This window comes from Vombatus ursinus, unplaced genomic scaffold (assembly GCF_900497805.2).
Source record: "Vombatus ursinus unplaced genomic scaffold, bare-nosed wombat genome assembly UNPS02009573.1, whole genome shotgun sequence".
Taxonomy (NCBI): domain Eukaryota; kingdom Metazoa; phylum Chordata; class Mammalia; order Diprotodontia; family Vombatidae; genus Vombatus; species Vombatus ursinus.
Genome location: NW_020949351.1, coordinates 179,504 through 207,071, shown reverse-complemented (window position 1 = coordinate 207,071; position 27,568 = coordinate 179,504). Strand labels below are relative to the sequence as shown.

The 27,568-nt window shown below is 39.3% G+C and overlaps 1 protein-coding gene across 5 annotated transcripts; it reads right to left on the bottom strand.

Moving 5' to 3' along the window:
* Positions 1 to 182: 182 nt before the first annotated feature.
* On the bottom strand, positions 183 to 26,644 carry CIDEA (cell death inducing DFFA like effector a). 5 transcript variants are annotated; one of them, XM_027852401.1, is made up of 6 exons: positions 26,537 to 26,623; positions 19,861 to 19,957; positions 9,673 to 9,817; positions 7,272 to 7,418; positions 2,777 to 2,952; positions 183 to 732 (listed from the first exon to the last, which is right to left on the bottom strand). In XM_027852401.1, exons 3-6 carry the CDS (start codon positions 9,763 to 9,765, stop codon positions 582 to 584), a joined length of 567 nt encoding a protein of 188 aa, XP_027708202.1. In that variant the 5' UTR covers positions 9,766 to 9,817; positions 19,861 to 19,957; positions 26,537 to 26,623; the 3' UTR covers positions 183 to 581. The 5 variants fall into 5 exon arrangements, with proteins under 5 accessions (XP_027708202.1, XP_027708203.1, XP_027708201.1 ...); XM_027852402.1 differs by lacking the exon at positions 26,537 to 26,623 and adding an exon at positions 26,023 to 26,233; XM_027852400.1 differs by lacking the exon at positions 19,861 to 19,957 and having other exon boundaries at positions 26,537 to 26,644.
* Between the last annotated feature and the right edge of the window lie 924 nt (positions 26,645 to 27,568).

Sequence of the window (27,568 nt, the reverse complement as noted above, 5' to 3'; positions counted from 1 at the left end):
GAGAATTTCTCAATGATGAAAGTAACAGGTATATATAGCATTGGCCATAAAGAATTCCATTTATATGCCATGTTTCAAGTGAAGCTTTTCTAAGAAGTCAAGAAACTGGCAATCTCATTTAAGTGAAGATACTACATGTTGTGGCCCCTCAGTGCCCAGTGAAGAACCTCATTAAACATCAATACTATTTGCCAGTTCTTTATTTCTTTTCATAGACTGAAGATCCAAAAGTACTTTTCCTACATTTGCTTGCTAGAGGTGTGATTGTACATGAAAGCTAGCTTTCAGAGACACACATATAGGTATGTGGAGAGCCACCAAAGCATACTGTGTATATCCTTTCTTCCAGGCTCATTAGTACAAAGGAATTTCCTAGGAAAAAAAGGAAATTCCTAGGAAAAGAGCTGGCCATAGCTAACTTTTCCTGCATCATTAGTATTGAGTAGTAGTGGCCAACTATCTGCAAATGATGTGTCTAAGAATATAAGGTAGCATCCCTGAAACCAATTATTTAAAAGTTAACATTGGGAAGGAAACTAATGGAGCCAGCTACAATCCCTTTAATGCAAGGCACTGTCCCCCTATAGGAGCCATCCCTTGGGTGTTGGTTTCAGAGGAGGAGGAGGAGGAGAATTGTCAGTGTCATTAAGCAAACGTAACATATAATTCCCAGTGTAGATGAGAAACTGTCCGGTGACTTGGGCAGCATAGGACATAAACCGCAAGAAGTGCCTGGAAGACAGCAAAAATAAGTTGAAAACAAACAAAAGGTCTAAAAATCTCTTCTCTTGCTTAATTAAGCATCTTAAATTAGGATAGAAAAATCACTTTTCTCCTTCCATATCTTTGTCCACTGTCCCCAAAGCGACTTGAGGGTGAAAGGAGGCAACGGTTTTCAACATTAAAAGTCCATTCCGTACCACTCCTGAACTTAACTCAGTTATAATTAGACAGACACACCCCTTATCTAAGCCCTGATTTAAGTGGGGTGCCAAGCTTAAATACTGAATAGTATCTGATATAGTCAATACTGAGTCATTAATTTTCAGTAACTCTAGAATACTATTGAATCCTTAAGAGTCTAACTGACAAAAATAATTAACATAGGCCTGAACTGAAATTAGGCATGGACAATGGATGGGAAAAAATTAATCAGGATCTCATTGCCCTTATAAAGGTGTTAGTTAACTCATTCCATTCAGGGCAATCAGTTAATTTGTCAACTCCAAGGTAGCCCTTAGAAGTTAGAGTTTCTTAAGATCAAAAATAGTCATGCTATTCTGCCTAGCACTTACCACTGATTTTGGTATTAAAAATGAGTAATTCTTGTTCATTAGAAACAACAACTTTAACTTTTGTTTCTATTCTGTCTAAAGCTAAAAAAGAGAGTTAAAAAAAAAAAGTTCTCCTTTCCTCCCTAAACTTGTGCTGCGATGAAAGCTGAGACAGCCAGGAATTGTATAAACTTCCTATGTGTGTTCAGTCGTGGGTGGAAGCTTTTCTGAATCTGTCTGGAGATGCCACAGACTAAATGACTGCTCTTTGCCAGGTGCAGCTTTCCTAGGGGCTTGCACTCACAACTGTTGCCTAGAGCCAGACAGCTGGGCTGTTCTCATGCTAACTTTCTTAGCTGTTGCAGCTATTCGGTGAATGCTGGTTGCCTCTCGGGAGGATTATTTGATCTTCCCGTTGATTTGAACTAATCAGCAGAAATCCTCAAGTTTGTCTTTCAGGGAAGTCCTTGCTGGGAGTCAAATTGCAGCAAGATGCAATTTTCAAACTTGAAGGCACTTTGCTGCTGCCTCCGCATATAAAAGGAGTGATTTTTAACTAAATCACAACAGAAGTCAGACTAAGCTTTTTAATCCCAAAATTAATTGATAAACCTATTTGTCTCTTATTATTTTCTTAAGCTATCCTCCTGACCTGTTCTACTGCACTCAGAGAAGGTAGCTGTAAGATCTATTGTAGGAAAAATACAGAAAGGCAAGTCATTTTCTGTTTCTCTTTGGTAAATAGGAGCAGGCACAGTCCTCCTCACCTAAAGGGGATTTAGAGGGAGCAATAAAATATCCATATAGGAATTTGCCAAATCTTTGTATAAACTCCCTAGGAGCCCGTACTGCCATAGCGGCCTTCCTAGAGACTCTCTTCAAGGAATCCAGTGGTCATAGGCTGTGTTCCTTGTATGGAAATCAGTTCATCCAATGTTCTATGGAAACTCTGATGGAGGCCCAGAATTAAGATATTCAGAGGCCCCTTAATCCATAAACATCACAGCATCTGGAATCACAGGAGTCACAAGGATCACTTAATCCTACTTCCTTATGAAGAATCCGAAGTACGGGGGGGGGGGGGGGGGGGAGAACGACTTTCCCCAAGGACACACGGTTAACTACTAATTGAATCAAGTCAGAATCCACTGACTCCCAGTGCTCAGTGCTGCTTCTGCTACACTAGTATTTGATAATAATGTTGGGGGCCACTGATTATGCACTTTTGATGTTGATCCACAAGCTCATAAGAATCAAAACAAGCTCTGAGGTTAGACTAAGAGCTCCTGTACCTTGCAGCCAATATACTTTATTTATTACTTATCAAGCCCCTACTACATTCCAAGCACTCTGCTAAGTGCTAGGGATACAAAGAAAGACAAAAGAGTCCCTGCCCTCAAGGAGCTTGAGACTAGGAGAATAGAAATACCATTTACTGCTGGGATAATACATAGGGACACTCTACTTGCACAAAAGTATTTAAGCCTATAAAACTAGCTTACCTCAGCACAGCTTTGGCAGATGTACATTTGATGTCATAGGACACAGAATATATCTCATACATGGTGGCTTTCACATTTAAGCATCCAAGGAAGTCTTTGGGATTCATCTTATACAAGTCAAAAGTGACTCTTGCTATTCCAGACTTTTTTTGCTTCTGAGTAACATATTTAGGACCCTGTTTTGAGGAAAGATAGTTTGAACAAAATAAAATCCAAGCAAAAGCAAACACCTAGTTTTGTAACTTTTGTTTTAGGTTGGCTTCAAGCTTTATTGAAGCCAATGTAAAGTAGTGATGCTTGTAGAAAGCTGCTTACACTAAGACCTACGGTTTAAGCAGAGCTATTTGATTCAGAGTTTTGAATAATTTGTGTCTCAGTCCAACATTTGTACCACTGTGATTATGGCTCTGCTGCCAGAACTTTAGTTAGACAAAGAGTATAAACTTAGTGTTGGATTCAGCTTAGGGAAGCAAGAGAGAGGCCTCAATGAACTCTAAGATAGAAGAGATAAAAGGTATTGAGATGTACTCATAGGTTAACAAGTTGCAACAGATACCAAATAGTTATCTGATTGGGTCTTCTGGCCTTATTTCCTGACAATAAAACACTTTACCATTCATTTTCAATTGAGAGGGAGTCAGCATTGTTTCCATTTTGGAAGGGCAGCCAGGCAGAAGATGTTAATGCCATATTGTTAGCAGCTGAGGGCAGAATGAGGATTAAATGTTTTGTCAATTTAGAACTAGAAGGGGCCTGGGCATTCAAGTCCAACTCTTCTGTACTTCGAGAAAATGGAGACCCAGAGAGGTTAAGAGACCTGTCCATGGTCACGCAGGTGGTAAGTGTCCAAGCTGGAATTTGAACCCGGGTCCTTTGACTTTAAATGCAGTATTACTCCCACCCACCCATCTCTACCCCCCCCCCCAAACTAAGCACTTTGTTTTAAAAACAATTCTCTGCATGAGGCAGAGAATTAGCATTTGAGGAACACTATACAATGCTATGACCTTTTCAGAACTGCTCATTAGTAAGGTTTTCTAGACCACAATATTTGAATTCCATTATTAAAAATATTACCAACTGTTTTTATTTCACCTCATCCAGTTTTCCTATTATTTTCCCATTCCCAAATACACAGAATTCTTTCTCAAGTCCCTGAACAGCAGATTGCAGATGAGCAATCTGCTAGCGAGGTTGGTCATAAGACATTTCCTCTCAGTCATATTGCCTCCTTAGTGATAACTGGAGATTCGCCAAAGTTGATGTGATCTGTCCTTTGATGGCTCCTGTCAGAGGCCTTTCAACTAAAACTTGGGGTCTCTTTGGCAGTGTCCTAACATCCACAAGAAGAGATCCAAATTCGGAGGCAGCAAAGTCATAATCATTCCAAACTTATATGCCAAACCCTAAACCATCAGGTCCATACAAGAAGCCATTACATCTGCTTTGAAAGGGAAGCTGCCCTAATGGAATATAAGAGGGAACTCATTTAATTACACTAGAGCCCAGATAATTGACTCACCATTACCTAAGGACCCTGGATTTCTTATTTAACCCATGAGGGATAAAGAATGTAGAAAGCCATCTTCAAACCACATCTTAACTGGCTTCGGCAGGCTACCTAATATTCTCAATCGTAGTGGAGGGCGCCACCTAGTGGTCATACCCTAACAAGTAGCTGAATTTTGATCACTCATTTATAAATCATGTTTAAGGATTTAAAATTAATTTGTGCTTTTTTTATTTTACATACCATAGTCATTTCTCAATATTCCTCCACTTCTAGAATTAAATTTAGATTTCCAAAGGTGTTTTCCTCACAACAACCCTATGAAATAGTTTATTATATTATAGCGTTATTATCTCCATTTTCCAGATGAGAAAACTACTGCTTTGAATGATTAAGTGACTCGGTCATGATCATACAGTTAGTAACTCTCTGAAGTTGGATGTGAACCTAGATCACCTGATTTCAAGTAGTACTCTATTCACTATGTCAAGCTTCCTAGATGTTAATATAAGCAGATTAATCAGAAAATGTTCTTGTCAGATCTTACTTGCAGGAAGAAAACAATGCCACTTTGCTCAACAATACATTGGGCAGCTAGGTGGTACAGTGGATAGAGCCCTGGGCCTAGGGTCAGAAAGACCTGAGTTCAAATGTGACTTCAGACACTCATTAGCTGTGTGACCCTGGGCAAGTCACTTAAACCCTCTTTACCTCAGTTTCATCGTATGTAAAATGAGCTGGAAAAGGAAATGGCAAACCGCTTCAGTATCTTTGCCAAGAAAACCCCAGGTGGGCTAATGAAGACTCATACAGGAATGCGCAAGAACAAGAAAACAACTATTCTCTATGGTGAGAACAAGGGACCGCACCACCTAGGATCCCTCTGTTTGATTTTTGTTTTTGGTTTTTGGTTTTTTTTTTGTTTTATTTGTTTTTAGGCAATTGGGGTTAAGTGACTTGCCCAGGGTCACACAGCTAGTAAGTGTCAAGTATTTTGTCTGAGGTTGGATTTGAACTCAGGTCCTCCTGAATTCAGGGCTGGTGCTCTATCCACTGTGCCACCTAGCTGCCCCTCCTCTGTTTGATTTTAACCTACAATAATTCATCAACAGAGAAGACAACTCCTCCTTATATGGGGCTAAGCACATTTTCAAAGTTTTTTTTTTTCTTATACCTATATCTAAGTATGTACATACGTATGCATTTACCTTTGGGGAAAGGAAGTGGATAAACATTAGAGGTGGAGTGCTGGAAAGTCCTAGGTTCAAATCCTACCTTGGCCTAATCTCTGCCTCTGAGATCCTGGTCAAATCACTTAACTTCTCAGTTCTCTAGACAACTCTCTAAGACTATAATTTGCAGATAAGGTTGCAACCTGCACTGGTAGAGAGTTTCCTTACCTGGGAGTTCTCTATGCCAATGAAATCACAAGTATAGTCTGTATCCCTACCCTATGATTACGTCTTAAAGCAAACTCAGTGAATGCCTTTATGAGTATAAAAGAAAAAGAAAAATGAGTTGAGTATGCACTTTTAAAAAATCTCAAAAAGCAACAGGGCAAAAAACCAAGATGATAACTGGTATCAATATGATTGAAAATAAAAAAAATAATAATTAAAATGATAAAATAAAACCAAAAGCTTTTTGATTTGTTTTGGGATAATCCCTACATCACCACCTGCCCATTAGGTAGACAAGAGGGATGAAGAAAAGGAAGTTTAAAAGAGATTAAGTGACTTATTCAAGGTCACACCCCTATGAAGAAGCAGGGTCAGGACTAGACCCCAAGTCTCCTTACTTCTAGTTCAGCATCACTACTTACAATTCTTTCCTTTAAAGAACATGGGAAAAATAGCCTCAAGTGTGGAATTGGTATGTTTTTATTTTAAGCAGTAATGGAAGCAGTATTGGGGAAAAACACTTATGGAATTTGACCTAGTCTTTCACTGGCTTATGGTGATCTCTCCTAAAAAAAACTTTCCATAGTCCTTGCTTTAGACTCATTGTGTCACTAATGATAGCCCTTTGGTGAGATTCCACAATCCAGCTCTCTCTCTTCCATCTAAGCAAATTTCCTTCTCTTCTTTTCTCCTCTACATCCTCTCTCTTTCTCCACCACCACTTCTTCCCTCACTAAAATCTCTTTCTGGAGAGTCTCAGAAGAATAGAATAACTTCTTACAGCAAGCTCCATGACCCATCACCTCCAGGAATCTCTCCCTAATTAACTCTATGGATTTTCTGACCAAGTAACACAATCTACCCATCCCTTCAATTCGAAGACTTATCGAGTGCCAACTATGTGCCAGATGTTGAGTGAAATAATTCTAAAGATTTACAGATGAGTCTTATAACTTAATACCCTGCATGTCTGAAATGTCCTCCTCCCTTCTTTCCTCATTAAATTCTAAATCCTTTAAAGTCCAACTCAAGTGCTATCTCTGGCATTTATTTATCAACCCCTGTCCCTTCCCCATAGACCTCTCTAATGCATTTATTGTATAATTTTGTGTGTCATTATTATCGGTTCTGTTCCCCTACTAGACTGTAAGCTCCATGAGGGCAGAAACTAAGACTTCTCTAAACTTTGTATCTCTTGCCTCTCCTTTCCAACCTCTCCCCATTCCACAGCACAGCGTAAACAGGAAATGTCTACTGAATAAGTGTTGGCTGTGGGATTACCTGGTCTTCCCCCATTAATCTCCTTGAGAACCAGGAAGTCATTCGGTCATCAGGTCACATCCTCAAGTACATAGTATGCTGTCAATTACTGCCCTAAAATATAATTACTCATTGATTCAGACAAGCCCCTCAACCTCTTTGCCTTAGTTCTTACAATTTTAATTTCTGAGGATACTAGTTATGTTGGGAATATGGATAAAACCCTCACACTCCTTGGGTATACATATCAGATAAATACAAGCTCCAACATTAGGAGTTCTGCATACCTGCAGTGAGAGGAGAATCGGGTGATATTTTTGCTTACCAGTGTCCACTTCTGTCCTTTTTCCAAGACCATGAAATGCGTATTATCTCCTAGGGTCTGAAAGAATTCTTCAGTATCCACAACTGTGCCATCTTCTTCCAACACTAAAGTAACCAGCCCCGTAGTAATTGCTAGGGCATCCAGGGTCTAGATTTGTGATAGAACAGAAAACCAGTATCATTGGCTTTGTAGTAAGTATGGTCTGGTTCACCTCTAGCCCTCAGCATTGCCATTCATCTGTTAACTTTGAAAGGAGGTTATTGATATCACCAAGTTTGGACAATGCCAAGCATAGGCAACCACACATTTGTGTAACACTTCAACAGACTTTTTCCTTCTCAAATTAAATTATATCCCATGGAGATCAAAGTCAGAGGGAAAGGACCCACATGTACAAGAGTATTTATGGCAACATTTTTTGTAGTAACAAAGAATTGGCAACAAAACAGATACCCATCAATTAGAGAATAGCTAAACAAATTTTGGTATATGAATTAACAAAATATTATTGTCCTAAGAAAGAATAAATATAATGCAAGAAAGAAGGAAAATAGGCATTTATTAAAAGCTTATCTGTGTCAAGCGTTCTACAAATATTGTCTCATTTGATCCTCATAATAACCCTGGGAGGTAGGCACTATTATTACCCCCATTTTACAGTTGAGGAGATTGAGGCAGACAAAGGTGAAGTGACTTGTCCAGGGTCACCCAGCTAGTAAGTGTCTGAGGCTAGATATTTCAGGTGTTTCTCCTCCAGGCCCAGCACTCTAGACACTATGACATTAAACTCCCACTATCTGATGGATTCAGAGCAACGTGGGAAGATTTGTATGAATGAATACAGGGGAAAGTGAGCAAACCAGGAGAACAATTGGTTGTCATAGCAAATCTATGACAAATTATACTATGAAGGAAATTAACTTTGAAAGATCTTACAATCTGATCAAAGCACCTTAGTCTCTATGCTTTAAAAACTACTTTCCTCACAATTTTGTGAGATAGGGAATACCTCCATCCTTTACATGGGGAAATCGATGCTATGAGTTGTTAAGTGATTTGCCCATGGTCATAGTTATCAAGAATTAAAACATAGAATTTAAACCCAGGTCTCCTGATTCTAAAGACAGCACTTTTTCCACTGAACCTTGAGGCTTGTTCAAAATCTATTACTAAAAGATATCAAAATATGTATTATTATGTAATTATTATTATGTAAAAATATTATGTATTATATTATGTATTAAATTTGACTTGACTCCTCTGTTTTCATTATTATGTAAAGATTATGTAAAAATATTATTATGTAAAAATAAATGCCAATATGTTCTTCAGGCTACCATCTTGAAACAAAATAGCAGCTATAAGTTCTCAAATGGCTCTCCCTTTCATAATTTAGTGGATTTCAAAGAAATATAAAGCTGACCCCTTTCTCACTCCTTCGCTTGTTCCCCTTCCCCCAGTGACTAAATTAGGGAAGAACTTTGAGAGTTATTGGTCTAGATTAATTTGCAGAAAATAGGAAGTGTCAAGGATATCTAAAGAAATACCATTACTATATACATGAGTTCTCATCTTCTGCAGTTCTTCTACCCTAACTTAATTTGAGTGATAGATAATCTATGACAACTTACTTTGAAGGTTTCTCAAACATGTTAATCAGATTGTTTTGGGAAATAGATTTCAAAGAAATTCACTAAATTTTACATGTTTTATGTTTACAATTCACAGAACTACCAACATGTTGGCAAATTATGGTCTTTCATTATTTTTTGAAAAACTAATATATGGCATGACCAAAATTGCCAATTTTCTTTCTCCAGTGGCTTTCACATATATGGTGATGTGCTGTTTAGCTTGTCAAAAAGGGGCCTGGCTCAAATCAAAGTAAAGAGGGTTGTTGCTTCTCTTTTCCTTAGTCCCCCAAAAGTTCTTAAAGTACAACATTCCCTATCCTTATCTCTTGCCTTCTTCCTCATATTATTATCACTGACAACTAAAATAATTTGTATAGTACTTTAAGGTTTACAAAATGCATTCTGTAGCTACACTTGTACTCTATTGTTAACTCCAAGGCTTTAAAAACAAACAAACACCACCTTTCTGTATCTACAAATAAGATAAAGGTTTAACAGTGTCACCTTTGATTGAGTTTGACCATTACATTTTAGCTTGGAAAGTCTGAAAATTAGCATTAATTCATAATTAGCATTATTCTTACTCACTGAAACATATTATTCCAGAGGCCAAAAAAAAAGAAGGAAGTCCATTTCCAGAGTTTGACAAGTCATTAAAGAAATACGAACATCTTATTGCTCAGGCTCTGACATTTGACATTGAGTTGTATTACGTATCTTAATCGGACCAACTATGACTAGTTAAATGAGGACTTTGGGAACAGTACCTTGCCAATGAGTTCCTTCAGTGTGTTGGCTGTCACCCCACGCCGGCTGCTTCGGTCATGATTGGAGACCCGGAAAGGCCGAGGTGAATGCATGAGGGGAGTTAACAGGACTCGTTTGGTTTGTGATCCCACAAAAGTAAAGGGCCTGAAAACAGAAGTCGAGTCAAATTTAATTCATTTTCGATTCAACACACATTCATTAAATGCTTATTATGTATACGGCACTGGGGATACAAACTCAAATAATCCCTGCTCTCAAGGAGCTTATATTCCCTTTTGGAGTAATAACATGTGCATGTGTATATAAATACAAAGTATATACAAAGGCATACAAAGTAATTTCAAGAGTAACAACATGGTAATAGCTTGGAGGCTCAGGAAAGGCTTCATGTGGAAAGCGGAACCTTAGGGACCTGAGGAAACTCAGAATTTTAGGAAGCAGAGATAAAAAAGAAAAGTTTGAATCTGACTTTTACAACAGACACCATTCCAGAAGTCTTTTAATCTCACAGGAACAACTTAAAGGGATTTTTTGCACCTAATATACTAGGAACAAGTATTTCAATTTTTAAAAAATTTCTGAATTGTTGTCAATGTTGTCTGAAAATCATGCTCTGGTCTTGTTAACAGGATCTAAAAAAGGGATCCTTCAGATTATTTTAAATTGGTCTGTACTGATAGAGAAGGAAGATATTGTCACCCTCTATTTGTCTATAATATTAGACACTCAAAGCAATTAATCTGGATTAACTCCATGAAGACTTCCCTGATACCTTAAACCTACAATAATCACTAAGCCTCTTGGATTTGCCATCTGTGTCTTACAATTTAGCACTTTACCATCCTATTTCATATAGAGTGTTCTGTCTATGCAGGAAGCTAGATAGTTCATTATTGGTTGTAGAAATTCAACTTCTGTTCATTTTTAAAAAGTACTTTATTCTGAACTTCAGAAATAAAACAAGTATTTCCATGACTTTGTATAATAGAAAAAAAGATGATTGCACATGAAACTGCAAATCTATTGTGTACAACTTGTTATTCCTCTTAAATACATAATAATCATGTAACTTTCTTTTCCTTTTCCTTTTTTTCTTCCCCTACCCTGCCCTAGAGATGGCTACCATCAGACACAAATATATGTCTCTCTCTATATATATATGTATATATATATGTATATATGTGTGTGTACACATACAAACACATACACACATGCATACATATATGTACATATATACATATATGTATATTTGTGTGTATGTATGTATTTGTACATATGTATATATAAAATCATTCTATATATACTTCTATTTATCAGTTCTTTCTCTGGATGTAGACCTTCATAGGTCCTTTGTAGTTAATTTGGGGATTTATAATAATGAAAATGACTTGGTCACTCAAAGTTGTTCTTAAAACAATATTGCTATTACTGTATACAATGTATACCTCTTGGTTCTGCTTATTTCACTCTTCATTATTTCTATTCATATTTTTCTAAGGTCTTCGGGCTCATCATTTCTTATAACACAGTAGTATTCCATCAAAACCATATACCACAACTTCATCAGCCATTCCCCAATTGATGGGTTTCCCCAGAATTTCCAGTTCTTTGACACCACACAGAGAGCTGTTGTAACTATTTCACAACACTTAGACTCTTTCCTTTTCCCTGTAATCATCTTGGGAAACAGACCTAATAATGGCATTGCTGAAACAAAATACACAGTTTAATAACTCTTTGGGCATAATTCCAGATTGCTCTCCAGAATGGTTGGATCAATTCACAGTTCCACCAACTGTGAATTGGTGTCCCAATTTATCTACATCCCCTCCAACATTTGTCGTTTTCCCCTTCCATCATTTTATCCAACCCAAAATGACATCTCAAGGTTGTTTTAATTTGTATTTCTCTAATCAATAATGATTTAGAGTATTTTTATGTGACTATAAATTATTTTGATTTCTTCATTGGAAAACTGCTGTTCATATCTTTTGACCATTTATCAACTGGGGAATGACTCATATTCTTATAGATTTGACAAAGTTCTTCATATATCTGAGATATGAGCTCTTTAGCTGAGAAATTATCTTTAAATCCCTCCCCCATTTTCTGCTTTCCTTCTTATCTTGACTACATTTGTTTTACTTGTACAAACCCTTTTTAATTTAATGTAATTGAAATTATTCATTTTATACCTCACACTGCTATCTCCTGCTTATTCATAAATCGTTCCCTAATTCATAATATATTCCATGTCTTTCAAATTTTCTTGTAATATCTCTCTTTACATCCAGGTCATATATCTATTTTGACCTTATATTAGTAAATGGTATAAGATATTGGTCTATACCCAATTTCTGCCAGACTGCATTCCAGCGTTCTTATTTCTTATTCTTATCCCTCAAACTTAAGTCTTTACACTTGCCAAACACATGGTTACTATAGTCATTTACTTCTATAAATTGTATATCTATTCTGTTCCTCTGATCTACCTTTCTTTTCTTAGCCAGTACCAGATAGTTTTGATAATTACTGCCTTATAACATAGTTTATAATCTGGTACTGCTAAGTCTCCTTTCTTTATATTTTTTTTCATGAGTTCCTTAGATAGTCTTGACCTTTTGTTCTTCCAAATGAATTTTGTTATTATTTTTTTCTAACTCAGTAAAATCATTTTTTGGTACTTTAATTGGGATGGCATTAAAAATATAAATTAGTTTAGGCAAAACTGTAATTTTTATTATATTGCCCTGCCTATCCCATGAATAATTAATATTTCTCCAATTACTTAAATTTGATTTTATTTGTATAAAATGTTTTTTTATATTTTAATTTATGTAGTTCCTGGATTTATTTTGGCAGGTATACTCCCAGGAATTTTATACTGTCTAGAGTTATTTAAATGGGGTATCTCTTACTATGTCTCCTTACAACAAAACTTGCAGGGTTTTGTTTGTGATATATAGAAATGATGATGATTTATATGGATTTACTTTATATCTTGCTTCTTTGCTAAAATTATTGTTTCAATTAACTTTTTAGTTGAGTCTTTGGGTTTTTTTCCAAGTAAATCATCACATTGTCTGAAAAAAGAGATAGTTTTATTACATCGTTTCTTATTCTGATTCTATTTCTTTTTCTTCTCTTATATTCCTTGTACAGTCTCTTCTAACTCTAACATCCTGTGACTATTTCCCAAAACAATCCGATTAATTGGTTTGAGAATCCTTCAAAAGATCTATCACTCATATTAAGTTGGGGTAGAAAAACTGCAGAAGGTGAGAGCTGCATGTGTATAGTAAAGGTATTTCTTTAGATATCCTTGCCACTTCCTATTTTCTGCAAATGAATCCAGACCAATGACTCTCAGAGTTCTCCCCCAATTTAAACACTGGGGGCAGGGAGACAAAAGAAAGGGTGAAAGAGGGGCCAGGTAGCAATAGGTTTCTATCTTCTCTATCAGCTTCTTCTCGTCATAGCAATACAGCAATACTTTATCCTAGTTAGTAGAAATAATGGTGTCTCACTGAAAGCAAAAATGATATGTGTTATATTATTAATCAATGCCAATTACTAACACTATGAGCACCTATATATCAAGTCTCATTTTGGGTTCTGTGGAAAATACCAAAATAATGTAAGACATGGCTTTTCCCTACTTTCAAAGAGCTTATAATTTAGTTGGAGATATTACGTTACTGTGTTTGTTGGGGACAGAAGGAATAGGCCCATCCTAAGTCAGGAGTTCTTAACTTGGGGTCTAAGGATCCCCATGGGATCTGTTGATAGATTTCAGAGAATCTGTGAACTTGGATGAAAAAAATAATACATCTTTATTTTCACTAACCTCTAATAACAATGTAGCATTACCTTCAGTTATAGTAAAACAAAAACAAACAAACAAACAAAACATTTTCTGAGGATTCCCTAGGCTTCACCAGACTGCCAGAGGCCCATGATACAAAAAAAGGTTAATAGCCCCTGTCCTACGGAGATTTTAGCCTCCATTAAAAAATGGCCCCCAGATGCCTATCCTTCTTATAATTCTTCAACTTCCTCCCGTCTGTGCAAGTATGTATTTGTTGGGCATAACCAACTGCCTTATTTTACATAGAATTTTAAGTTGCTAAATTGGAGAAGGAGCTCAGTTCCTCTCCTAGGAGTAAGTACAGGGGGCTGGCTTTGTGACAGTTTTCCTCAATGCTGGGAACTGACTTTTTCACTTGTTTCCAGATTTCCAATGGAGTTCTGAGAAACCTGATCTGTTATTCTACTTGGTTTCCCCAGAACAGCCTGTTCCCTTCTTGATTTTTCTCTTTACTATGATTTACCTAGTTCACTCCCTTGAATGCTTGTGCAGTGACGGTCCCCAAGTTTGTAATAATCTTTCAAAAGGCAAAAAATGAGTTCATCAATCACTTGAATTGTCTATATGCGGAGTAAATGATTAATTGACTGACCTCTCTCCCTCAATCTCCAGGAATGTATCTTTCCTGCCTGAATTTACCAGGTTTTATGTTTTTCAGGTACATCAGAATTTATTTCTTTAGCAATGACAGTCTTAGCTCTTGCCCAATAAATCTAGATTCCATATATTAAATATTGTGTTTATTCTTATTCAGGGTACTTATCACTTGGGAGAGAGGACAAGAAATGTTTTCTTACCTATGACAAGGGAAAGAAAGCCAAAAGGATAGAAACTGGGTTAGGTCACTGGTGCAATACTGAGCAGGTAGGAAGAACCCTGATTTCACATCCATCAGATGTTGGAATTGATAATGGTTAAATAAGGTGGTAATGTTAAACCAACACAAATCTTTCTATGCTTTAGGTACTGTGTGGGATTAGAATGTAACCTGTGGAAGAGTTGAGATGCCCAACCTCAGTTGAAGGAGACAGTAGCTAGCTTTCTAACATCATACTTCTTTCATTTATTATTCAAATATTTGGGTACCTACTATCAATTGATAAAAAAAAACATTTATTAAGCACCTACTACTAGGTACCAGGCACTGCTAAACACTGAGGATACAATGACAAAAGTAAAAAGTTTTTGACCTCAAGGAGCTTATATTCTAAAGGGCAGATGGCATGTATGTATGTACATATATACATAATATGTACAAAGTGAATAAAAGGTAGTTTTGGGTGGGAGGTTACTGGCAGCTGGGGGGGTGGGGGTGAAGGAAGTGAAATCAGGAAAGGGTTCATATAGAAGGTAGTGTCTGAGCTGAGACCTGAAGAAAACCAGGGATTCTGAGAGTCAGAGATAAGGAGGAAGTGAATTCCAGACATGCTGGGCACTCAGTGGAAAAGAATAGAGAAGGGAGAGGGAACGTGATGTACAGAATAGCATGTAGGCCAATAGGACTGAATTGTATGTGGGGACGAGAGAGTGCTGTGTGAGAAGGGTCTTCAGGAGTGGGGAGCCTGCAGCCTCGAGGCCACACGTGGCCCTCTAGATCTTTAAGTATGGCCCTTTGATTGAATCCAAACAGTCAAAAAGGCCGAACTTGAGGAACTAGAGGGCCACATGTGGCCCTGGTCTAGATTGTGCAGAACTTTAGTGCAAGACACCATGCTAGATATTTTCAAGAATACAAAGACATGGACCCTGACCTCAAGTAGCAAACCATCTAGTGAACTTTGAAGACATCATGTATTCTGTTACTTACCTTAGTAACAGGAGAGATGATTGATCCCCACTAATGGTCCCCTGGATATCCAGTGCAAAATGGTTTTTTCTTTATCTTTTAGTAGTTGTGTTAACTAATACCTTCTGCAGTTTCCCCTATTCCTGTAGTTAAGTTCCAGACACTATGATTTAGTAAACCAAGGTCATTATTCTAAATGAAAGATCTCATAAATGGATAACTCATGTTCTACTCAACCACCATCTTAAACAAAACCCAGAATAAACACTGTTGAGTACTGTACCTTCCTTGTTACATTCATTTCAGTAGTTTGTGACATCAGAATTGTGTCATGTGAGAACATGAAATGACTTTGCTTAATAAAGGTGAGAGTTCAGAAACTAAATGTTAATCATATTACTATTTTTCTTTTATCTGTCTCCAATTGGAGAGAACAGTAGCCTACTAATTTCAGAAAGATAATTGAGAAACTTACTAATGAGTCTACTTATGGGGAAAAATGTTATCACAACCTTTTGGCAATTGTTTTAATGACAATCTGAATGCATGAGTAATCCTAAAATCATAGATTTAGGGCTAGAAAGGTCTTTGGAGCTCATCTAGTCCAATCTTGGCATTTTGTCAATGAGGGAACTGAGGCCCCAAGTGATTAAATGACTTTCTCCAGGTTACATAGGGAACAAGTTCCAATGCCAGGATTTGGACCTAAGCTCTGATTCTAAATCTAGTTTTCATTTCACTATGCCACATTCTTTTTGAGACTAGGTCTCCCTTTATTACCCAAACACGAAGTGCAGAGTCCATTTGGAGGCTAGCCCCATTCTGAAAAGTTTCAGAGCTTTGGCAGGTTCTGTTTTCCAACCTGAGCTAATTCATCCCTCCTTAGGCAACTTGGTGGCCCCTGTTCCAATGCTGAACTTAGTGTGGACACCCAATCAGCATAGCCCACTGCAGCTTAGAACCCCTGAACTCAAGAGATGTGTCAGTCTCAGCCTTCCCATTAACAAGTATCACAGGCATATTCCACCACACCCAGGTGCTAAAGTGCTAGCTACATTCTACCCACAGTTGGCTTCAGAGAGATACAATACAGCTTCAGAGAGATAGACTTGAACTGAAATTAAGGGGATCCTTTAACATTCCTGCAGAAATATTTTGTTGTCAACATTTAGTGATGACCTATTTTAAAGATAATGATCTGGGATGGTACTGCTTCTGGTCTTAATATTTAACTAAAATAATACCAATAATGACTACTTAATTAATGCTTAATTTAATCTTTTTTAATGGGGCTAGTTTATGTAGTTCTTGACCATATTAGCTTTTACAGATGGATAACTTGCTAAGCATGGTTCAAAATTGAAATTATAAATTAGTGAAAACAGACCAAAACAAAATTTCTACTTTAGCCTGATAAAATGTTAGTCATTCAGAGATTATTAAATTAGATTAAATTAGCCCAGCATGGTATTGATAGCAGGATTGGCAAACGCTTTGACCAACCAATTTTGAGCACTTGCTAGATACAATGAACTAGGGAGGAAACATACCTTTATCATCTACAAAGAAGTAGCAAAAAAATTACCTTCTACCCTACTTCTACCTTCAGCTAATGATCTAGTTGGTTTAAGTGGATTCTATAATTTAGGTCCTTTCCATGCTCCTCATCCAATACCTATCACAACTGGATTCCCACAGATCTAACCAAGAGAACCATCTCTGAAAATCTACTTAAGACTTTCTGTCCCTACGTTTCATCCTCAGGAATAAGGGAATTCTGGCTATTTTTCTTCCTCACCACTGCTTTGAAGAGTTGATCAAATGTGAACATGTGACTCTTGGGGTGGGGCAGAACAATTTGTAGAATCAAATGTAAATGTATTATTCATATTCTAACTAGACTGTTTTCATGGAGGAACATTTCAGTATCCCTTGAAGTTTTATAACCTGGCATTACTATCATTTACATTGTAATTACTTCCTTACTAAGTAACTTTACAGAGTTGAACAAGTAATGGTGCTGGGGATACTTGCAGGTTGTTGTTGTTTGTCCTTCATTCTCAAAGAGGACCATGACATCAGGAAGATGATGCCATGACTTGCAAGTGAATTGGATTTAAGTGAGGGAGGGCAGTGCAAGGTCACCAGCCTCACTTTCCCGTCTGGAGTCATCTGGGTGCAGTGGTCAGAGATAGATCAAGATGACTGGAGGTAGCCCCACTGCAGGTAGTGTACATACTCTTGTATCAATGTTTCTAACATGCCAATGCCTTCTTACTTTGAGACAGCTAGGTGGCATAGTGAAGGAATCAGGAAGAACCAAATTCAAATTCCTTTCAGACACTCACCAGCTGTGTGATCCTGGACAAGTCACTCACCCTCTGCTTATAATTTCTCAACTGTAAAATTGAGATAACAATGGTACCTATCTCCCAGGGCTGTTGTAAAGCACAAAGCACAGTGCCTGGCACATAGTAGGTGCTTAATAAATGCTTGTTTCTTTTCTTTGTCTTCAATAGATGCTTTTTGTTTGTTTATTTGTTTTAGCTCTAGACTTTGAGTCTGCCTTCTCCATCACCTCCTCTACCTAGGAGGACCATGGTACAATAGTAATAACTTGGAGTCAAAAAGCCTGGGTTGAAATTCCAGCTCTAACAGCTGTGAAAAAAGCTGTGAAACAGTGGGCACACATTTTCCTTTCTGGGCTTTAAGTTCCTGATCTAGAAAATGGAGATAATGTTTTCTATATTACAGGCTTGGGAAAGACATAGTTCATAAGCCTTAAAGAGCTATTGAAATGTGAGTTCTCATTATTTCTAATAAAATTATTTTTCTTGCATCTGACCCATCTTCTCTGCATGACCTTGGCCAAGTTAATCTCTCTGTGTTCTAGGCAGCTCCTTAAGACCAGAAGTTGGAAAGAGGAGGTTCTCTATAGAAATGAAATTGGGGCAGCTAGGTGGCACAGTGGATAGAGCTCCAGTCTTGGAGTCAGGAGGACCTGAGTTCAAATCTGACCTCGCATATATGATACTTAGTAGCTGTGTGATCCTGGGCAAGGTACTTGACCCCAATTTCCTCACCAAAAGAAAAAAAAAGAAATGAAATTACAAGTCCAGTCTTGAGCCCTATCCTGTCTGACCCCTCTTCTCTAGTTTCATTGAAACCACCCTAGCAGAGGAACTATTTATCCTCTAACTAGAATATGACAACAGTCTAACACATCCTTCTCTCCCTTTCTCACCTCTAGAACACTCTTCATCCAACTGCTGAGACTAACTGATGTTTATTTCTAGATCTGCCCATATCTTCTGACCCTTAAAAATCTGAAGTGGCTCCCTATTGCCTCCAGGATAAAGGTCAAACTCTTCTGCCTGGCATTCAGGTTCTTTCACAATCGGGCACCGCCCTCCCTTTTCACTGTTATTTCCTGCTTCTCCCTTTTACACTCTCTGTTTTTCAGCCAAATAAAGGCACTGTCTCTGCTGAGCAAGTTCTAGGCTCTGCTGCCAATGTGTCCTTGCTCAAACTGTCCCCTTATACCTGGGATGCCTCACTTGTCTGCTAAAATCCTATTTACCTTAGATGTTCAAAGTTAAACTCAAACACAATCTTCTCCATAAAGGCTTCTTCCTTCTAGTCAGTAATAGTCCCTTCTCATCCCAGATCACACATAGCTTAGGGGCTTTGTACCTATCCAATGCACTTAGCACAGAATATTGTATTTTTATAGTTATCTAGCTTATCCTCCGAGTAGAAAGTTAACTCCCTGAGGGCATCTTATCTAAACCTTGTATCTTTCCCAGTTGACTTATTTGTGTATTAGTTTAGTTAAACATTTATTAAACCTCAGTTTTAGAGAGGGTACTCGGTTAGGTGCTGGAAAAGATGCAACATTTAGATGAGACAAAGTGCCTGCTCTCTGGGAGGTTACATTCTAATGGAGGAAGAAACAGTAAGTACAGAGATAAGTAAATAAAAGACAATTTTGAAAATTGTGAGCTCCAACAACTGAAAGAATCAGGAAATACTCCAAGAAAGAGAAAGAATGAGGAAAGGGGGAGAGAAGGAGATTTGATCTTTGAAAGAGAAGAGTTGCAGAAGACAATGAGGAAGGTATGTATTCTAGGCATAGGGGATAGAGGCAGCTAGTCATCCAGGTTCTCAGTCAAGAACACAGAGTGCATGTAAGTGAGCCATATGAAACAAGGCTGGAAAGAGATCGGAGTCAGGCAACAGAAGGCCTTAAATGCCAGAAGAAGGAGTTTTCTATTTTATGTCTTTTTCTTAATCCTCATTCTTCTTGAACTCCGTAACACTTGGCATTTCCTCCTGCATATTCTCTCTTCTCGCTGGATTTTTGTAACACTGTTTTCTCTTGGTTCCCCTTGTACCTGTTGGGCCACTCTGTCTCAATTGAATTTTTGTGAGATCATCATTCATATCCTGCCGCCTTTTTGTGAATATACCCCAAGGCTTTGTTCTGGGACTTGCTTCTCTCCTCAGGCTGCCAGCTCCCACAGGTTCAATTACCTCTATGCAGATGCCTCCCAGGTCTCTATATTAAGCCCAGGTCTCTAACTCCTCTGTTCCAATTCTGTTTCATTGACTGCTTATTGGACATTTTGAACTGAAAAAAAAAATCGAAACAGGCCATTCAAACTCAACACATCCCAAACACAATTCATTATGAAACTCACCTCTCTTCTGAAATTTCGTTTCTGTCGAGGGAACTACCATCCTTCCAATCAAAGTTAGCAACTGACACTACTCACTCTCCCTCACAAATCCAAATCGGTTGCTAAGTTTTATCAATTCAACCTCCATAACATATTCTCATTCTCTCTCTTTCTCTCCCTCCCTCCCCCCTCCCACATGGCAACCACTCAGGTCCAGGGCCCCATCATCTCTCATTTGGACTATTGAAATTGCTTCCTTATTGGTTGCTCTACCTCTCAATCTATCCCTTGAATACAGCTGGCAAAGCAACATTACTAAAGAATACATGTAACTGTGTCACATCCTCCCCAATAAACTCCAGTGGCTCCCTACTGCCATTAGGATCGAGTACAAACTGATTGCCTTGGCTTTTGAAACCTTGTACAATTTGGCTCTGGCCTGTCTTTCCAGATCTATTACACACTACTGTGCTTTCCGTATTCTATTGTCTTGCCAAATGGGCCTATGTGCTGTTCCATCTCCTGTGTTTGAGGCTTGACACAGGTTTTCCCCTCACACCTGGCAGGTATTCCTTCCTCACCTCTGGCTCTTAGAATCCTTAACTTCCTTCAACTGTCCAGCCCAATCACTACCTCCTACGGGAGGCTTTTCCTGATACCCGCCTCCCAGCTACCGGTACTTGCCCCAACTAAATTATCTTGTATTTACCCTGTATGCATTTTGTGTATACTTATGTGTCTATGGAACTTCCCTGGTTAAGGTCCTTGATTTAGGGACAGGTTCTTTTTTTGTCTGTATCCCTGACTCCACATAGCTGGTATCTGGGATGTGATAGGTGCCTAATGTTTGTTAATTGATTGTTTTGCCTTTGAGGCAATAGAGAGGTTTTTGAGTATGGGAATGAGTAAGATCTATGTTTTAGAATGGATTTGAGGAGTTCCAGCCAGATCTGAACTCAGAAAAATAACCATCATGACTCCAGATCTGGCATTCCACTATACCACCTAGCTGCATATCTATTTATCTATCTATCCATCTATCTATAGATAGCTAGCTAGCTATACCTAGATATCTATCTATATAGTTTTGCTCTCTATATAAACATAAATGCATATATACACATAACATATGTGAGTAACTAAATATACACCTATAATACATACTGTATGTATACATATATGTGTAAAAATTAAAACGCATGAGTTCCTTACTAAGAAAATTTTAAGGTAAGTGATTGAAGTTCTAAGTAATGCTGATAATTGATAAGATGTCTATCAAGGACACCATATTGAACACACATTCAAATTTCACTTCCCACTGCAACTACGTACACTTGATCTTTAGCTTTGCTATTTCTATCCATAAGAATGAAATGCTTTGTCTTCTCTTCCAAGAAGTCATCAGGAAATTGTTTCCTTCCCAATGCAGATTGGGGAAGGTGGAGGGTAACTTTTCTAATAACCATAGCTATAGTTTGGCTATAATAAACTGGTACTAACTCATTCCTTAGGGTGTGCCAAGCTCAGCAGGAATACCTAAGTGTTCTTGGAATTTCAGAAACTTCCTTAAGCTTTTCTGTAATAAGACTTATTCAATCAAGCCAACTAACGTACAGCACATTCCTTATACTTCACTGTCCTGCTCCACTTAGCTAGGGGACTAACATTTTTAACCTTCTTAGATTACTTTTAAATGGTCAAAAGCAAGACTGCTTTCTGCAGCTTTGATTTAGTCTTCAACTTACATTAGGAGTTCCCATCATTGTTCCCTGTATATATCCCACATATAAAGAACCAGCCTGTATCTACAAATGTATAACATTTTTAGATACATCTTCCTAAATGTAGGGTGTCCAATCTTTAGGATGGTCAGTGGAAACATGAATCTTGGCTGGGAAATCCAGAGTGAATTCAATACCTCCCTTCTTTCCTTTAGCTTGCTACAAGAAGAGAAATCTGATAGATCCTAGGTAATTAGATTGTCTTGAAGGCAGGAGCTGTTTCATTTCTGTCTCTGAATGCCCAGAACCTGATGGAGTGCTTTGTATGCAGTAGATGCCTAGTAAATGTATATTGAATTGAAGTGTGGAAACCAGTACTTCTCAAAAGCAACATAGATTCTATTCACTCCCACGGTATGCTTAATAAGTATTTATCAAGTATTTACTGATGTGGAAACTAGTCATTTCTAGACTTGGATTTGCCAAGCAATAGTGTGTTTTCTTGTAGTTACCACAAGATTAGAAACATGTTTGTTATTTCTACCTTAGTAGCATCTCATATAGGGACAGCTAGGTGGCACAATGGATAGTGTATAAGGCCGGGAATCAGGAAAACTCATCTTCCTGAGTTCAAAGCTGGCCTGTGTGACCCTGGGCAAGTCACTTAACCCTGTTTGCCTCTGTTTCCTCATCTGTAAAAAATGAGCTGGAGAAGGAAATGGCAAACCACTCCAGAATCTTTGTCAAGAAAACCTCAAATGGAGGCACAAAGTCAGACATGACTGAAAATAACTGCACAACAAAAACATCCCTCACATATGTCCTCTTCTCTTCTCTGACAACTACCAACTCTGTTGCAGGTCTTCATCACCTAATGCCTGACCTATTGCAATATGATTGAACATGTATAATCTACATCGGATTGCTTGCCATCTCAGGGAGGGGGGAGGGCAGGAAGGGAGAGAGGGATAGAATTTGGAACTCAAAACTTAAAAAAAGTTTAAAAATTGTTTTAACATGTAATTGGGGAAAAAATAAAATATTTTTAAAAAAATAATGCAATAGTCTGCTGGTTGGTCTCCCTGCCACAAGTGTCCTTCCTCCACTCAGCTGTCAAATTAATCTTCCTAAAGTATAGTTCTGACCAAGTAAAGCCCCTTTCACACAATAAACTTCATTGGCTCCCTATTACCTCCAGGACCAAACATAAAATCTTCTGTTTAGCTCTTAAAACCTTACATGACTGATATAAATGACCCCTTCCAATCACTCAGTCTTCATATACCTTATTTCCCTCCATGTACTTTGAGATCTAGGGATAATGGCCTTCTTTTTGTTTCTTAAAAAACCCACTCTTTCATCTCCCAAGTCAGACTGTTTTCACTGGCTGTCCTCCATGCCTGGTATGCTCTCCCTCCAAAACTCCACCTCCTAAGGCTTCCTTCAAGTCTCAGCTAAAGTCCTACCTTCTTCAAAAAAACTTTCCTGGTCCTCCTTAATCTTAATGTCTTCCCTCTCAGACTATACTCAATTTATCCTATCTGTATCTTGTTTGTTCATAGTTGTTTGCATGCCATCTCCCTGCTGTGAACTCCTTGAGAACAGGGGCTGTTTTTTGCCTTTTGTTGTATCTGTAGAACTTAGTATAGTGCTAAGGCATAGCAGGTACTTAATAAATGCTAGCTGCTTATGACTGAGCTGTTAGATCTAGGTGGAAACTTACACATCATATAGTCCAACTCCTAATTCTACACACCAATAAATGGAGGTCCATAAAAAAGTAACTTTTCCCAGGCTACATAGCTTGTTTAAGATAAAGTCACAACTAGAACCTGTTCAGAGACAGGTGGCACAGTGGATAGAGAGCTGGACCTGGAGTTAGAAAGGATCATCTTCCTGAGTTCAAATGTGGCCTCAGACACTTTTGAGCTGTGTGACCCCAGGCAAGTCACTTAACCCTATTTGCCTCAATTTCCTCATCTGTAAAATGAGCTGGAGAAGGAAATGGCAAAACACTCCAGTACCTTTGCCAAGAAAACCCCAAATGGGGTCACAAAGAGTTAGATGCAACTGAACAACAAGGAAAATAATCTATCTGGTCTCTGCCCTTGGGAAGAGATGAGTGAGTGAGGCTCCAGCAGCCCTGTGGCTGTATCAGAGTAGTCAAGGTATAAGGAAATGGAAGGAATCATGGTAGAAGAGAGGTAAAAGAGGGTAGAGATTTTACTAGGAAGGCAAAATAACTCAAGGTCTTGAAGGAAGTTGCCTAATTATACTGGAGATCATGTTAGTCATGACCTCTGTTTGGTTTTCATGAACCTCTGTTTAGTCATGACCTACTGCTTGCTCAACGGCAGTTTCTGGTAGATTTGGCAAAATCAAGATTTCCTAATTCTCAATTCAAGGTACCTAGGTGGTTCAGTGGATAGAGGGGCCCTGCCTGGAGTCAGCAAAACTCATCTGCCTGAGTTCAAATCTGGCCTCAAATAGTGACTAGCCATGTGACTCTGGGCAAGTCACTCAACCCTGTTTGCCTCAATTTTATCATCTTTAAGAAATGAGCTAGTGAAGAAAATGGCAAACCACTCCAGTATCTCTGCCAAGAAAACCCTAAATAGGGTCATGAAGACACAAATAATAAAAAAAAAAAAGACTAAACAAACAGTTCCTAGTCCAAGATTTATTCTACTATCCTGAACTAACCTACTCCAGAGTTAATTTAGTTCAATGAACCATTTATGAAATCCCTTTCAATCCTCCAAGTCTTCATCTACTTTCTGCTTAAAGTTATTCAGTTACGGAAACTCACTATTTCATGAGGCAATTGAATTCATTAAGTACCTATATATACAAAGCACAGTGCTTCACAATGGGGATATAAAGCCAAAAATGAAACAGTCCTTGTCTTCACGGAGTTTACTGGGGAAGGGTGAAACCTGCACAGATAAGTAACTACAAAATACAGAGTCATTTCAGAGTGCTAAAAATGAGGGTGGGAGGAAGAGGAAGGAGACAAATCAGAAAAAAGGACAACTCCAAAGAAACTCCTCACTTTAAATGTATATTCTAATAGCTCATCAGTGATTTTCATGGATGTGAAGACCTTTTAAAGGCATTACCTCCAAAGACAGTCATAGACAAGATATGATCACTGAAACCTTTCAAGAAACAGATGAAAAGTAATTTCTGCAATAGAGGCAGACCCAAAAGCAATACTGAAGGAAGGCTAGCTTTTACATTAGCTAGCTAGAATTAGCTAGAAGAGAGATTACAGGGTTCAGGGGTGTCACCATTGGTTGTTGAGTCACTTCAGTCATGTCTGACTCTCCATGACTCCATTTGGGGTGTTCTTGGTGGAGATACTGGAGTGGTTTGCTATTTCCTTCTCCAGCTCATTGTACAGATGAGGAACTGAGGCAAACAGGATTAAGTGACTTAATAAAGTGACCCCGGGTCACATCACTAGTATCAGAGGTTGGATTTGAACTCAGATTCTCCTGACTCCGGGGCCAGAACTCTATCCACTGCCCCACCTAGCTGTAGATATCACTGTAGATGTACAAAAGCTGGATGGCCATCTATCAGAGATGCTGTAGAGGAGATCCTTCTATGGGTAGGATGTTGGATTGTTTAGTTAACATCTCTGGACCTCCATTTCTTCATCTAGAAAATGAGAAAGTTGGGCTAGATGATTGCCAAGATTCCCTTCCAGATCTAAATCCTGTGGTCTCTTAAGCTCCCTGTTACTTTTAAAACTGTGTTTCAGTGAAGCAAAGCTCCTACTGGTTTCTGAGATCCGTTCCAACTCTCAAGATTCTGAGATCACATGCTTCCTCCTCCTCACCCATTTGATAAAATTCCCGCCTAAATCACAACACATCTCCTTCTGATGCTGAACACCAAGGGCCAACGGGGCTCGAAATAGCAATTATCTTCATTCAAGTAGCTCTGGAGAGGCATCTTCCTGGTTCCAGAGGGTCTCAGAATGGCAACTGTCCTACTAGTCTCCCGCCCCCATGAGACACTGTCTCAGCCTCTCCTTGGTGGGTAACATAAACTCCTTGAGAAATCTTGAAATTTTCTCATACAAATGCAATCCTCTAGGCAAGCAGCTTCTCATATATTTCCAATGCCAGGACCCCTAAACACCCGCATTTCCATTAAATTCCTGGCACCTGGAAGCCCTAGCAGGCTAAGTTGGAAAACTCCCTTGCCTCATTTTCCTTTCCTGCCGCTTCCAAATTCCCAGATCCCTTGACCTTGAGAGCAAACTCTAACGGGCACTCTCCACCCACCGTGCACACACAGACCGGCGGTGCAGCAGCGACCAGCTAGAAGCCTCTGCGCTGTTCAGAGGAACCCTGCGTGAGGCAGCAGCACCAGCAGGTGGATGGAGTACGGGTGCTCGCACACTTCCCGGCTAGGCACACCTAGACTGCAGCCCGAGTCAGCCTTTAGACATTGAGGGTAAAGCGGCGGAAGACGCGAGGGCTGCCGCCCCATAGAACAACAACGGACGAGTAACGCCTAGCCGGGCAGGAGTCAAAGCCCTTGGGCTTTCTGCGTTGTGGGGGCGAGAAGGGGAGGAAAGCAAGCAAACAGCTGTCCTGGCTCTGTTCCTACTTGGGCAAGGTGCTGCCGGCGGGACGCGGATGGGGCACGCACCGCAAGGCTCCAGATTGGGACTGGACTCGAAGAGCGCGGAGCCCGCAGGGAACGGGAGGCTAGGGCAAGCCCGGCTGGAGTGGGAGTGAACCCGAGACCCCCTTCCTGCGACTGGGTGGTCGTGGAGATGCGCTGCGAACCAACCTTATCAGCGTTTCGGCATAGTCCCTGGCGGTGTCCATAGCGTGGTGACCTTTGTTGTGGAGCTCCAAGGCAGAGTGGGCAGGTGGCGCAACTGACTACGTGCCACCTTCAGCCCCCGCCCCTGCCCCTACTTAATGCTCCCGCCGCCGGTCCACGCCCCCGCCCCCACCCCAGTCCTGGCCACGCCCCGCCGCGGCCCGCCGGAGCTATGGCCCAGCAGAGCTTGAGGACACCAGGGATTGGGAAAGGTAACGGTGCGGGGAGACAGGGAGGGGAGAGGGGGAAACGCGGACCCTGGCTTCTCGGCCTCAAGCAGGCTGTCTCTAGGGCTGCGGAAGCGGACTTTCTGATTGATCAATTACTTTGTTCATTCATTTAACAAACATTTATTAAGTGTTGTTTCTGCATCTCTGGAGTGTCAAAAACAAAACCTAATTAATGAAGAAGGCGCTCGTTTTTGGAGCAGATTTGTGCGTGTCCCGACGAAATGCTACTTTTCACCGGGTCAACTCCCCTGTCTCCTGGGCCTCGGAGAGTCTACTACGTGCCTTTCCCGTCAGCGGGGAGCGTGGCGGGGAATGCATAGCGAGGGTAGGCTCAGATCACAACCCCTTCTTGGGATTTCGTGCTTGTTGTAGGATTTGTACTAATTAATCTTCTGTCCTTAGAACCTCCGCCGTCACTCAGCAAACTACGAACAACCCTAGGAAACAGCACACACTCCATATTTACTTCCAGGCTTTAATCACTTTGCAGTGCATTTATGCCTAGCACTTCTTAGGGCAGGAAAGACCAGGTGCTCTAGACATAATTAGCTATAGCAGCGTCACTTAGGAGAGTGATCCTCGATTGAGAACACAAGAAGATATATTAAGACCATTTTGCAGATCAATGTTATTGCATTAAATAAGGAAAGCAAAGGACTGAATTAATCTTTGATCCAAGATGGGCCCAGAGAAATTGGAAATGGACAATTAACTTGCAACTTCAAGTTCAAGCTCATGACCCTCTTCAATAAACGATAGCCGACGT